At 36.4% G+C, this 14,809-nt stretch overlaps 1 protein-coding gene across 1 annotated transcript in view; it reads right to left on the bottom strand.

Annotated features, from left to right (window-relative positions):
* LOC140164774 (protein kinase C-like) overlaps window positions 1–14,809 on the bottom strand; it is a 379,558-nt gene that overhangs the window by 60,645 nt on the left and 304,104 nt on the right. Inside the window, 3 exon segments of the mRNA XM_072188144.1 lie at window positions 94–105; window positions 5,755–5,826; window positions 5,828–5,984. Of these exon segments, the coding sequence (XP_072044245.1) occupies window positions 94–105; window positions 5,755–5,826; window positions 5,828–5,984 (241 nt within the window).

The raw sequence follows: 14,809 nt of genomic DNA, 5'->3' as shown, positions 1-14,809 counted from the left end.
TGATGCTATTAATGTTTGTTGATTGAAAAAAGAAACTTATAAATCTACCTATATATACCAAGCCCCCCCCCCCCAAACCAATGCCAAACTTACAACATTCAATCTCTCACACAATTTCAGCATGTAGTCATACCCAGGGGTGGGGTACTTGACAGAGTATGATGCCACAGCTTTAAAACCTTGCCCGATTTTTAAGGATAATTTTACTCAAAAACTGCCAAATTGTGTACTTTTAAGGTGATACATTTTAAACACGGACCCATTTCTACGGATTTAGGTAATAAAAACTATCCCATTTTTTGGACGTTTTTCAAAACATGGACCCATGTGTATGGGTTTTTTTCTGAAAAACCTGCTCCATGTCTAGTTGTTTAGGAAAAAAAACCCACTTGGGCGCCACATCTCCCATATACTTCAACATAGAAGCACCCCCTGGGAGTCATACACTAAATATAGGAACAAGTTTGTGCAAGTTAGACCAATTAGTTTTTGTATATATATAAGGTAATAGATATCCCCATTTGCAAGCGAACAAGGCTAATATCACAAAACCATTTTTCCATACAGCAAAACAAATGTCATCTAGACCCAATTTTGGGCCATTATGGATGATGCATTTGATATGTTACTGCACTGTATAGCCAGTCTGCATCTTAATAATTTCTGCCCATTAGTTTGTAATGTATATTGTGAAGCCTGCCACTGTCAAATACAATGCTTGATTCACTGGAAATATGCTATTCCAGTTGAAATCCATACACCCCCTATGGAAGACATTACCTTAATCTTCTACACAGGGAGTGTGAATTTCAAATGGGGTTACCTGAATGGGTGACTCCATTTGAAATCTGCACCACATGTGTGGGAGATTAAGGTCTGATGTCTTCCATAGGGGGTATATGGATTTAACTGGAAGAGTCCAATGAACAGAGATCTGTAGTTGTACAACTTATTTATTAAAGGGACCAAAACCATCACTTAGTGATTTGTTACACAAAAACACCTTAAAATTCATCAAAAGTCAGATTTTGGCATTTTTCTGGAATAATCATAAATGTTCTAATAAAAATGTGCGAATGGCAACATGAGTGTGCAAAAATCAATTGATGGACTTAGTGTACGCACACACCCCTACAAACACCCTCCTCCCACTTGTGTGAATCGGGGACATCTGTGTGTAGCTATCCAACTGGGACTATCCACCCATGCTCTACGCAACATGCTATGCATGTGTGGATACATCCCCACTTTGCTGGAAAAATCTTGTGTGTCCTCAGTTAGATAGTATGAAATCAGATGTACATTGTATATATATTGTCTGATTCTGTACTGCCTCATTAGCATAGTAAGAAAACCAGGGATAGCCCTGTTAGCAGGCGTATCCCAAGTTTATCGGATAGGAACATAAAAATATCCCCGTTTTACACCTTTTACACACGCTCACTTACTTACACCCAAAATTACTGTTCAATAACTAAATCATGCAGTTTAAAGTTTCCCTTATCCAGGAGATAATCACTGGAAACTATAGATTTTGTGTTATTCAAATATATCACTAAAATAAATAACATAAAGTGAGTGGAATGGGGATGGACAGACAAAGGATTTCCAGAAATGACTTGATTCTTGATGTCAAAGTTCAGCAACTTAGGTCAAGAATCAGTATCCAGAGCTTGGAGTTTCAATGTTCGTGCAGGTGGGCCGCAAATGGCTCTCCTGAAGTAGTTTAAGAGAGTTTGCTTTAGGAGAGTTGTTAGAAAGAGCTCATAATGCCTGAAGCTGGACTTACACCAGATAATATTTTCAAAAAGTCATTTTTGTCCATGTGCATGCACCTTAATTTTTCAGCAGGATAGATTGGTAAGGCATATCCCTTATTTTTTCATAATTGATGTTGCATTTTTTAATAATTGGTTTTTTTTTCAAATTGGCAATGGAAAGAAGTTTATATCCCCATGTGCAACAATCTTGAGTTTGATTTCTCATAATTAGTATAAAATAAAAATAGCACCCTGAAACCTTATCCCTTTTGAAGAGATTGCCCATTGCTTTGATAAAGCAACACATTGCAAAGCAATCAAGTGTAAAGTGTATATCCAGCATTTCTAATTAATTACCAGGATTTAATGCAGCTAAAACTGCATTCCTGGGCAACTTTTAGGGAAGCCCTCCCGCCCTCTCCTAAACCTCAAGCCCTGGATTTTCTGAGGAAACCTTGCTGCACTAGTGCTGGGCGAGTTAGTACTACCAATGATACCCAACATATTAACAGGTCAAGTGTCCATGTAAACACACACACAAGTATGTACATCACGGAACTTTGCATGTGAGAATTGTGAGGACATTGCAGTTGTAGTATTTTTGAAGTAGCACAGGGAAAAGTATGTGTTAAGGAAAAGCGTAAGTGACCCCATCAGGACTGTATTATAAGTTAGGATACTAAGAATATTAACAAATGATACCTCTGAATCTGAATCTGCGAACCTTGCCCTCTGGGGATGAAAATAAATTTAGATAGAACAAAATGACATCAATTTTTCAAATGTGCAGAAGAAACAAGCAATAACACAGTTTGATGGTAGTTAGTTCTTAAGTTATGAAGACACCATGATAGTAACTTCTGTTATTAAAGTCATCATGCGCTGGAAACTCATAATCTTGCTCAAATCGTGTCACATGCTCGTTTGCTACATGCTTGAAGGTGCACTCTTCAAACCATCTCTTACACATTTCACTATCAGGCGCTGTGAGTGCATCTTTATGTGTGGAATGGTTCAATCCAAGGCATGTGACAGAGACACTGAAAAACAGATTTTAAAGTTGGAGCAACCAAATATAAAATGCTATTTATTTGGAACATTTGCCCAAATTTCAAAAGTTGCAGAGTTTGCTGAATAATACAGTAAAACAACAATTAGAATACTGAAATACTTGAAATTACTTCTAACAATGGTACTATTTAACACACTGCAAGAAGCTTAAAGCAACACATTAAAATTGATGCAAGTTTGCACGACTTGGATATTCTGTTTCAGTTAGAATGCGCTATTCCACTTGAAATCCACCCACCCCCTACAGAAGATGTGACCTTAATCTTTCACACTTTAAATGGAGTCCCCTATTCAGGTACCTCAATTTGAAATATATTCTGTGTGAGAGATTAAGGTCAATTATGTCTTCCATAGGGGGTGTATGGATTTCAACTGGAATAACCCAATATCAAAATGATGCACTTGTCGGCTGCTACATGTGTCTCATTTCCCATAATAGCTAGGAATAAATACCAGACTCATCTCCGAAGTGGAGGTCACTTCAAATCATCCCAAGTCACATAAACACAGCCAAAAAAGAAAGTCTCCAGTAGTTCCATCCCCATTTAATCAGATTCTGATGAGTTTATGGCAAAATAATTTATATAATAATTTTCTATACACTCTCCTTCGAAGATTGATACCAAATTTAATATCAAAAGTTTAATCATCGTGAACACAGAAATATTTGTTTGGAAATTCATGCAATTTTAAAAATGACATAGGGAATTGTATCACGTAAAGCAGAGCTAAGCGTGAGTGCCAAGAATTACGTCGCCTGAATAGGCGGTAGGTTAAAGGTTTGCCCATGCATGTCAAAATGCAAATCAAATACCCCGCTCTTTCAATTGTGCGCAGAGCAAGTGTACAATGATTCCTGTACGGGCATGCTTCAGGCCACATAATAAGCTGATACCATGCATTGATTTTTGCGTGGTCAATTCGTAATTTGTCATTTTTAAAATTGCACGAATTTCCAAACAACGGCTCCTTTGCTCATGATGATTAAACTTTTGATATAAAATTTGGTATCAATCTTCGCAGGAAGGTGTATAGAAAATTATTGTATAAATTATTTTGCCATAAACTCATCCAAATCTGATTAAATGGGGATGGCACTACTGGAGACTTTCTTTTTTGGCTGTGTTTAGTTCAGGAATACAGAGAATATACCTTAACAATTTGACTTGGGATGATTTGAAGTGACCTACACTTGATATGAGTCTGGTATTTATTCCTAGCTATTATGTGAAATGAGACACATGTAGCAGCCGACAAGTGCATCATTTTGATATGGATGTACACATCTATGTACTCGAAAGAGATCCTCATTTTGCATGACATTAAAAGCCACAAAAATCTGTAACCTGATCAAACAAAATAAAATGAGGATAATGTTGATTTTAGTTGTTTTTTGGAGTAACAGGCTCCTCTATCATCCAAATTATTGTGTTTTTTCGTAGTGTTGCCACCATAATTTAGCAGGACAACTTGACCATTGATGGTTAGATTTTGATGGGACTTTGATCAAGCTGCCCCTGATAAAAAAAAAGTTTCTTTCATACAATAACTAAATTTCAAAATTAAAACCAACTTTTCCTCATTTTAATTTTATTTGATCACCTACAACAGTAGCCAGGGTGTCTCGAAACTTGTGACTTTACGCTCATTTCGCAGGTCACATCCTGTAAACGTTCGCCTAATGGCACTATGGGCTCCCATGACATAACTGGAATTTTAGGCACAAACTAAAAGTACCCTCCCATAAAAATCCCACCAGCAAATTCTTGTTGGGAGTTTTAGAGGAGGGGGCTCTCTATTTGTACATGAAATTTACTCCAAGGCAAAGGAGCCAAGGTACGCCATTATGTGAACGTTTACAGTATGTATTTTTGACCCACCTAGAGTGTTCTTGCATATGGTGATATATCAGAAAAACAAAGCACTTCAGTTTTCTTTTTAATTACAAGATGAAACATGGCTCATTATAATTGAGATATCTGGCTAAACAGAAAATTATTTTATTTCATTTCAAAAATGTTATTTAGTGCTGTATTTTTCCCTGATATTATATAGGAGTAGTTCAGTTAGAGGATTCCCTTAATAATTGATTAGCATACATATACTTAATGTGTAAATCTATGCAGAATTGGCAAATTTGCAAATTATATAAAAATACAAAAACAAACAAAAAGGAATCTGAGAATAACACAATTCTTGCAGTGCCAAAAATCATTATTTGTGCCAATAATTGTCACTTTCATGAAGAAATATTAAGTATGGTGTCAGTGAAACCTTAGTGTTAAAAGGTATACCGTATTTCGTCAAATAGTCGCCCCCCCCCTCAAATAAACGCCCCCACCACTTTTTTCAACCAAGATGTTTCAAAATGCCGATATTTCCATGCCATCTTGTGTAGTAAGCTTACCGAGTTCCCCACATGGTCGATAATAGCGTCAATAATTGGCGAAAATCTGGATTGGAAACCCGGAAGTGAGCCAGAAGTCAGTGTTTCTAGTTCATATTTCATCATTTTAGCGTTTTTTATCGCTCTAAAATTGAACTTGAATAAACGCCCCCCCCCTTAGAATATGTAACGCCCTCGGGGCGTTTATTTGACGAAATCACGGTAATGATTGCCTGGAACACAAAAAAGTTAAGGCTGCTTGAAGTACAAAAAGGTTACTGCTAAGGTTAAACAAAGTTGTGTTAACCTTTTTGTTCTTCAAGGAGCCATAACTTTATTGTGCTCCAAGCAATCATTATACCTTTCAACATAAAGGTTTCACTGACAGTGACACTGTACTTAATATTTCTTCATGAAAGTGACAATTTTTTTTGTGCTCCAAGAAGTTTTCTTATACAGTTTCAAATGGTCTTTGAATTGAAACAAATTGAACTATTACTTGCAAAATTCATCAAAATACAAGAAAAATATACTTACAGCCATGGATGCTGTTAGATCTGTTATGTTCATATCTTCAGCAACGGCAGGTACATTATAATATTCACCCTGCGTCTTGGCTCAGCAGCTTAAACCAACCATCTTGACTACACTTGATCAGCTCAGAAACCCCAAAGGACATTGACCCCATGAAATCGTTACGAGATGTGCGATCCCAATCCCACATCTCCACCAGTAATCGTCTGTTTTTATCTTCATCATTGAGTTTGCTGGAAAGAGAATACAACAGGTGGTTTTCTGCATTAATGGGAGTCTTGATTACTTTGTTGGTACAAAACAGTGACATAGCCGGGGAAAGGGGGGGGCAGCTGTCCCCAAGAAAAGCCTTGCCACTCCCTGTAGGATGGTGGCTGCCCAGATTTAAGATTTTTAGGCCTTTTTTGTACTTTTTTTCCCCTTAAAATTTTTCTTGCCCCCCTCCCCTTTGCCCACCTTCTGAAAGTGCTGGCTATGCCACTGGTACAAAAATAGGAATGGAATACCTATACAGGCTGTATCAAAATGATTGATACCATTCAGTTTCCAGTGATTATGTACAAGACACCACATCAAAATGCAACATAGAAGCTACAATGTACCTTATTATAGATAAATGTTATAAAAAGTCATACTACTATAAACCCTGGGCATTTCAAGAGGATCCAATGTTGTAGATATTGAAGATGCAGGCTCGTCAATAAGCACCAAAACCTGATGGGTAGGCCTACCAATCGTTTTTGATACAGCCTTGTATATGACCACAATCTGATACCTTGGCAAGCCTGAAAATGAAACCTAGGTTTGTCATTTTTAAAGTTTATCAGACTTGATGTTTCAAAATTCACAGTACAGCCTGAGACTATTATACCATGTATAATAGTCTCAGGTTAGAGGTTGATGATTGTGCATCAACTGTTTTGATGGTATTGTGAAAGATCTATAAATTTTGCTTTGGAATCAAGGAATAATCCTGAGGAGAGTAGCTCCGAAGGATATTCTAAGATCTAAACCTTGAGAAAAAGAATTTCAGTACAAACTGATGACTTCCGGTACGGAAACACACAGGATCCCCGTAAAAGACAATTGCTTTGACTGAGTTTTAAGATAACTGTTGAAACATGCATATCAGATATTGTTGACATTGTTAACCATCCAATTTAGCATGGTTCCATGTATAGTATATTCTTTGATGGAAGAGCAAGTATTGCATCATCAATTCACATCAAATATTATAAAAATTTGATGAATTCAGACATTTAAACACCTACATTTGGGGATATGGTGATTTTACATTACAGAAAATCCTCATTACGCTACTTTCCCTAGTGTGGTGTAATCAATACATTGTGAATTGCCTGTGGCTCACTATAATATAGAAATCTGATCAGGTAAATTTTGTCATGCTCCAGTAAATTGACTGTCACTCTAAAACAAAAAGCACTAAAATCACACTGGAAACATCCTGACTTGGCAGCCATTATGCGTCACACCACCAATGAAAAAATATTTTGATGTCCTTTTTCTTCTAGTCCAAAAAATGTATTTCAAATTCAGAACTGGACTATTTGAATTGAAATCCACACTACCCCTGTGGGAGATTTTGGAAATATCTTCTACAGAAGGAGTTTGTTTTTTGAAATATAACTGGTCTGGGTTAATCATTTTGAAACCCATACTCCCCCTGTATTATGGCTTTACCTATATATTCCACAACTGGTGTGAGTATTTCAAATGGATGTTACCCAATTGTCTATTGTATTCAAAACTCACACCCTCTGTGGAAAACTTTAAAACTAAATATTGCACAGGGACAGTATGGATTTTAAATAGAATAGCCCAGTAACAGTTTTTGATATAATTATTTCTATGTGATGAACAATTTTGTCATCAGATTTTACATCTCAGATCAAAGGGTGCCAGACAACCCAGTGTGTCCCCCTGAATACACCAGTGATATTCATTTCCTAATAAGAATGCATTCAACAGTCTTTTTGCATTCAACTGCACTGTGTCCTGTATAGCGGGATATGTTATTTTCACAATGTGTTTATTTTTGCAGATAATTTCAGTATCATAAATTTAAACACCCACAAAAATATTTTTTACCATGTGTAACTGTTTAACGGCAGCGGCGTGCACAAAGGGGGGGCACATGTCCCTCACTTTTGTCACTCAGTCGAGGGAAATTCACCCAATCGGGGATAATTTATGAATTTGCTATAACTGCGGCGAAGCAAACTGAACATTTTAGAACAGTCGGGGGAATCGAGACCCATGCCCCCACTTTTAAAAACCTGCGCACGCTTCTGTTTAACGGTGAATAACAAAAATTGCATAAACTGTTCAGAACGGTTACAATCGCCAACAAAATGAATACCGCTAAAATATTCCAGTACTTGTATCTAGCTTCTTCTAGATACCACATTTTAAGACTGATATCAGTGAAAAGTAACTGTACAATTACAGAGTAAATGTCTTATAATTGGGTTTGCCTTCAAGTCATTTATTCAGCATGGGGCTATCATTTGCATTGATAACAAATTATTAATTACTCAACAAATTTACAAATATTATTTTTCACCGATGTTCAACATCGCCCAAATCAGAAAACCTTTCTGCACCTCATTTTTTCTCCCAGCTCCAATATCCCATTGGGCTATTCCAGTTGAAATCCATACACCCCCTATGGAAGACATGACCTTAAATCTTCCACACATAGTGTGTGAATTTCAAATGGGGTTACCTGAATGGGTCATTCCATTTGAAATCTACACCCCCTGTGTGGGAGATAAAAAATCATGTCTTCCATAGGGGGTGTATGGATTTCAACTGGAATAGCCCATTATATCAGATCCTTATTTCACATATTTAATGTTCCTTATAAAAACATTTGATACAAAGCAGCTTCTATAATTCAGATTTGCGAACATGACATTCACGCAAACACCGGCACAGTTCAATAAACTTTACGCAAAAATACATCGCTGAAAAAATAAAAATGAAGCAGCATTAAGTTATAGTGTATATGCCTGCAGCTGAAGTTAATAACTTTTGAGTCAACAAGTGCATGGGAAACTTGCCACCAGGCAAGCAATTATTTTCTCTTCTTTAAAAATCTAACGTTCATTTGCGAGTGCATTTTCACCGAATGGATTTTGTTGAAATAATTTAATTTCTTTCAAACATTTACCTATTACGTAAGCAATCACATCAAAGAAAAAACAGTTTTCAGTGTAACGACCTTTGCGGCAAATATTCCATTAATCAGTCACCTTGACGTTCAATTTTTTTAAAAGATCTTTGATCAAGTGTACCCGGGGAGTGTACATATCTAAAAAGAACAGTGTAATATAAGTTTTTTCCAAGCCATCTGGCTGACCCATCACTCCCCAGTATTACTTTACCAGGAAAATTTGCTAGTTAATGCTAAAATTCTAAGGTGGTTGACTGCATGTTATTTTTATTCCTACTTCCTCTTCCTTTAAAAAAAAATTTGTTTTATTTCTTTCCCCCTCAAAATTTTGGCCCCCTAGATCTTGGCCCCTGGGCCGGGTCAACTGTGCTCTATGGTAATGTCCACCCTTGTACACTAAGTTCACCAACTGACAGCTAGGCAAAAACAGTCTGCATTGTTGTGGCATCAATATCTCTCCACTTTCTAAGGTTTAAAGTGACTATATATAGAATTATTATAATTAAATAAGAATTGTGTAATTTTAAACTTTGTGCTATGATTTGAGATGAGTATATCAAAACTGAACTGAACTAAAAGCAACTTATTCATGGTGCGAAAGATTGCCAATGTGAACCAACTCAGAATGCTATTGTGAACCAACTCAGAATGCAAATGTGAACCAACTCAGAATGCTATTGTGAACCAACTCAGAATGCCAATGTGAACCAACGTGGGCCTTGTGGTGCAGTGGATAGAGCACCGGACTCACAAGGTTGTGAGTTCGAACCCCCACCTCTGTCGCTGCATTCACTTTAATCAATTGATAGGTCCAAGAGTACAAATCATTCTGACGTCTATACATGGTCAGCCAGCATGACTGATTAACCTAGACGTAAAACGTTTCTCATCAATGTAACTGGTCTAACCAGCTTAGTGTAGATGCAGCTTTGTCTGTGATACTGAGTTTCCCAAGGGAAGTTACCGTATCAGAAACAGAAACAGAAACAACTCAGAATGCCAATGTGAACCAACTCAGAATGCCAATGTGAACCAACTCAGAATGCCAATGTGAACCAACTCAGAATGCCAATAAAACCAACTCAGAATGCCAATGTGAACCAACTCAGAATGCCAATGTGAACCAACTCAGACTCTCCATCAAACGCTTGCCAAACCCAATTACAGCTATTTTTGGTTCATTCACATTTCTTGGCCTATTTCCAAATGCACCTGCGCGAAACCCAAGGGGTTGCGGAACCTAGCTAGGGCTTGGTACGGACAGGTTGCCGATCAAAACTAACGGTAGGCTACCACAGACAACAGAGAAAAATGCATCGGAAACAACAATAATCCTGATGGGAACGACTGGATAGAAGAATGAAATGTTTATATATTACATTTCAAATTCTTTTATATGAACCTCTTGTTTATATGAAGAGCTTGGCTCCAAAACATGTTAAGTCCACAAACACATGTTTCTGATTTACCTGTGCAAAATTATTACAATGAGTTGTGATGCTGTGTAAGGCCTTTGGTTCCCAAATGAGAACACTAGTCTGCATATTGTTAGGCAAGCTTGTTGATGGTACAACTCATTGTCGCTGATATCAAACTTGTCAAAGTAGTTGTGATTGTATCACACACAAGTAAATGAAAAACATCTGGTTGAGGACATAACATGGTTTGGAAACAAGCTCTTCATATACTGCACACAAAATGTACCCGAACACTTAAAACAACAGCAATTTCTTAACAACATTCAACCTAAAGTACCAAATAAAGTAATTAGTAATCATTAGATTGGTAATTTTTGTTGGCACGTTCTGACTTTATTTCCCCAAGTTATACCGAATTGAAGAAGAAAAAAGAGAGCAATTCAAAAGTGACAAATTTGGGCTATTTCCTCCTTCGGTGTGATTATTACCGGCTATTCTAACTATTATGATCAACAGATCAACACGCCTGCTCATAATTAGTGTGTTTCGGGAGAAACGTCCAGGTAAATTTTGTCACTTTTGAAATGCTCTTTTCTAAATTCATGTTGGTTTAAGTTGGGAAAACAAAGTCACACCATGCTGAATGAGGTATTAAAATACGCTAAACAAAATTCTCAATCTATTGACTACTTAATTTGGTAAATTAGGTTTAGTGTCTTTAAGCTTTTGCTTTTGTATTAAGTGTTCGGATACTTTTTATGCGCAGTAAATGTTTCTATATAATCAGGCTCAGGTACAGTATCTTCCTTTTATGTGGATGTATGAGTACAATCAGGTCTAACAAATTATTTTTATACTCGTAAGTGATTTATTTTATTTTTTCAAAACATGCTTTTAACAGTTTCATTTCTTTATTGCTCATGCTTTAACGCATTTGAAGGCCAATACTTTCTTAGGGCCATTACAGACTTTTTAGTGATGTAGATAATTTGATGTAAAATGATTATTTAAACTATTCCCATTCTATTTCTATTTAATGTTTAACTTCTAACAAATGTTTGATGACGCCATATTATTTACGCCATAATAATAATAATATTTATTTCTTATATAGCGCAATTACATCAAAAGAACTCAAGGCGCTTTACAGAACATGGTATTAAAAGCACATACATTTGTAAAATATGAGAACAATATTTGAATTTACAATTTTAAAACATACAAACAGTTCAAGGAAACCCCTCGATATAAGCAAGCAAACCAATATATTAAAAACCAGTGTAAAAAAGATAAGCAAGATATTGCACAGCATGAGCCTAAAAAGGCAAGATAGAACAAAATGCAAGCATTCGTTAGAAGTTAACATTACTGGAAATAGAATAGAGTCTGTATAGTCCTTTAGAACTGTAGTACTATTTTGAGCATGAAAAGTATCTTTCAGTGTTTGAGCTTCAGCGCCTCAGAGCATGTTTCATGATTTTCTCACTTTATAAATGACAACTGATTGATTGAATTGATTGATTAGAACCCCTGAAGTAAACGGACTGTTCCAGTTGAAATCCATACACCCCTATGGAAGACATTACCTTAATCTCCCACACAGGGGGTGAAGATTTCAAATGGAGTCACCCGTCCAGGTAACCAATTTGAAATATGCACACACCCTGTGTAGAAGATTAAGGGCATGTCTTACAGAGGGTGTATGGATTTCAACTGGAATACCCCATTAATTATATTTCTATCCAAGTTCCAGCTAGCACCATGTAATATAATTTCACACAATACAAATGTGTTTGTCACAATACATAGAATTTTATATAACCTAGGTTTTCTTTTTTTTATGTCAAACATAAAAGTCTATACTAAAATAACAACAAGCCAACAAGCAAACTGACCTAGATCTTGTCAACCTCTGGTAAACAAGTAAGGCAACAGAAATCAGGCTATTCCAGTTGAAAGCCATACACCCCTGTGGAAGAATGACCTTAATCTTCCGCACAGAGAGTGTGAATTTCAAATGGGGTTACCTGAATGGATGATTCCATTTGAAATCTATGCCCAAGATTAAGGTCAGGAACACTATATATGTGATATTTTTAGCATATTCACCTAGCAACTTTTCACCTGGCAACACCTCCAGCACAGAACTGATTTGTTTCAATCAATAATTGATTTTATGTATTCTCTTGATCAATAATGTTTTTTGTTGTAAAATGAACTTGTTTTATCAGTCTGATGATTGTTGCCATCCTATACACCAATCCGAGAAGCGTTTACTGTATTTGGCCCTCTATTGACGGAACCACAATTGTACCAGTGCGGGAGATTTAATTTGTTCAATCAATTCATGGTCGTGTATTGAAAATTACTGTTGTGTACAATTCTGTATAGCACACTAACAAGTAATTGATTGAACCCCCGACCTTGGGACACCGCAGTTTTACGTCGGGGACACTGCAGGAATGGCCTAGTCGGATTGGTGTATATGGACGTGTGCAGCATGAAACTGCCAGTTACTACTCAAAACAGGTAACATTTTAACTGTCATTTTCTGTACAACTATGATATTTTTAGCAATATTTATTTATTTGTGAATTTTGCAGTTCACATTAGCTTATTTTTTCAGCGTTTCAAAGATTGACACAATTCAAACAGTTTAATAGGCGTTTAAATTTGCGATTCTTGGATTAACTACAAAAAAGTGACAAATCTCAAACCTCACAAAATTCCATGCCATATACTATATTTAACCTCGCATGTAATGACGTCTATCTATTGTGGTGGAGTGTTTCTCTATTTTTATCACTTTGCAATCTTGCATTGATACATTAGCTAGCTATAGGCGGTAAGAATTTAAATGACTAAATGTCTCGCATCAGTCCCATTTGTTTTTGTACATTTTGGCATTTCAAGAAAGGCCATTTTTTTAACACAAGGACATTTTATACCTCATACAGCACACAGCAGTTAAGGCATGATACAGTGACTGTGCATGCATACTGCCGATTGCTTTCACTCATGGCCACTGCGTGCATGTCTTCGTCGCTGCCTATGTGACGTCACATTTTACATGCCATGCTACATTATTCTGCAAACACCTCTTTTTACCTAAACATGACATCATTTTGAGACTTAAAATTGTATTCTCTTCCAAAATCATCCCACAACAATTCTTGTTGTTAAAATTCCAATCCTAACCTCGTTAATGTAATTCTCTCTAAATCAAAATATCCTTATAATATTTGGATTTCCTTTCTGTTGTCATGGTAACTGCCTCCATATTTACAGCATTTGTTTCACCACAAAGCTTTATTGGTATTTTGTGATGCTATTATAACCTTATTACGAGTCAAGCCAAGCCGACCTGTAATTGTATTTAGATGAAACTGGAACAGAATCAATCCATTGTTATGTAATTATATTAGCCGGTGACTCGCCAAATGATAAATAATTATATATACAATCGTAGACTACTCAAAATATTGGACCTGTCTGTCGTCTATCACATACACGGTAGAGGATAGTAAAAACAAAATTCCTATCATTTATTCTCTAAATATACCTCATAAACCAGCTAAAGCATTGATGAGCATGACACAGTGACTGTGCATGCATACTGCCCTTTGCTTTCACTCATGGCCACCGCATGCATGTCTTCGTCGCTGCCTATGTGACGTCACATTTTACATGCCATGCTACCTTATTCTGTAAACACTTCTTTTTACCTAAACATGACATCATTTTTGAGACTTAAAATCATTGTGTTCTTTTCAAAATAATCCCCCTACAGTTCTTGTCGTTAAAATTCCAATCCTAACCTGGTTAATTAATGCAATTCTCTCTAAATCAAAATATCCTTATGATATTTGGATTTCCTTTCTGTTGTCATGGTAACTGCCACCATATTATACAGCATTTGTTTCACCACAAAGCTTTACTCGTATTTTGTGATGCTATTAACCTTATTACCAGTCAAGCCAAACCGACCTGTAATTGTATTTGGATGAAAACTGGAACAGAATCAATCCATTGTTATGTAATTATATTAAGCCTGTGACTCGCCAAATGATAAATAATTATATATACAAGTTTCAACCTTGGCTCTTTTTAATGACAGTGTCTTTTGCTTGTTGCACAGATATCCAGAAAAGGCATCTTACACTTCCCACAATGCATTTCTACTGCAAGGTGATGAGAAAAATCTTACAGTTCTAGGTGGCCAGAGGACCTTTCAAGAAGGACCGGTCAGTTAGGCATTTTTTGTTTTTTGTTTTTGTTGTAAATTACCCAGAATATTTTTTGTCACTTGCTTTGTTCACTTTTTTCAATCAATCATTTTTTTTGGAACAAAACAGCTGATTATACATGCATACAAAATCTGGGTCTGTCATGCTCGTAGACTAGGGTTTTCTTTTTCTGGGTTGTGCCTGTAAAACAGGGTTTT

Source organism: Amphiura filiformis, chromosome 11 (assembly GCF_039555335.1).
Source record: "Amphiura filiformis chromosome 11, Afil_fr2py, whole genome shotgun sequence".
In the NCBI taxonomy this organism is placed as follows: Eukaryota; Metazoa; Echinodermata; class Ophiuroidea; order Amphilepidida; family Amphiuridae; genus Amphiura; species Amphiura filiformis.
The sequence above is the reverse complement of the archived record's forward strand: the minus strand, read 5'-3'. Positions and strand labels throughout refer to the sequence as shown.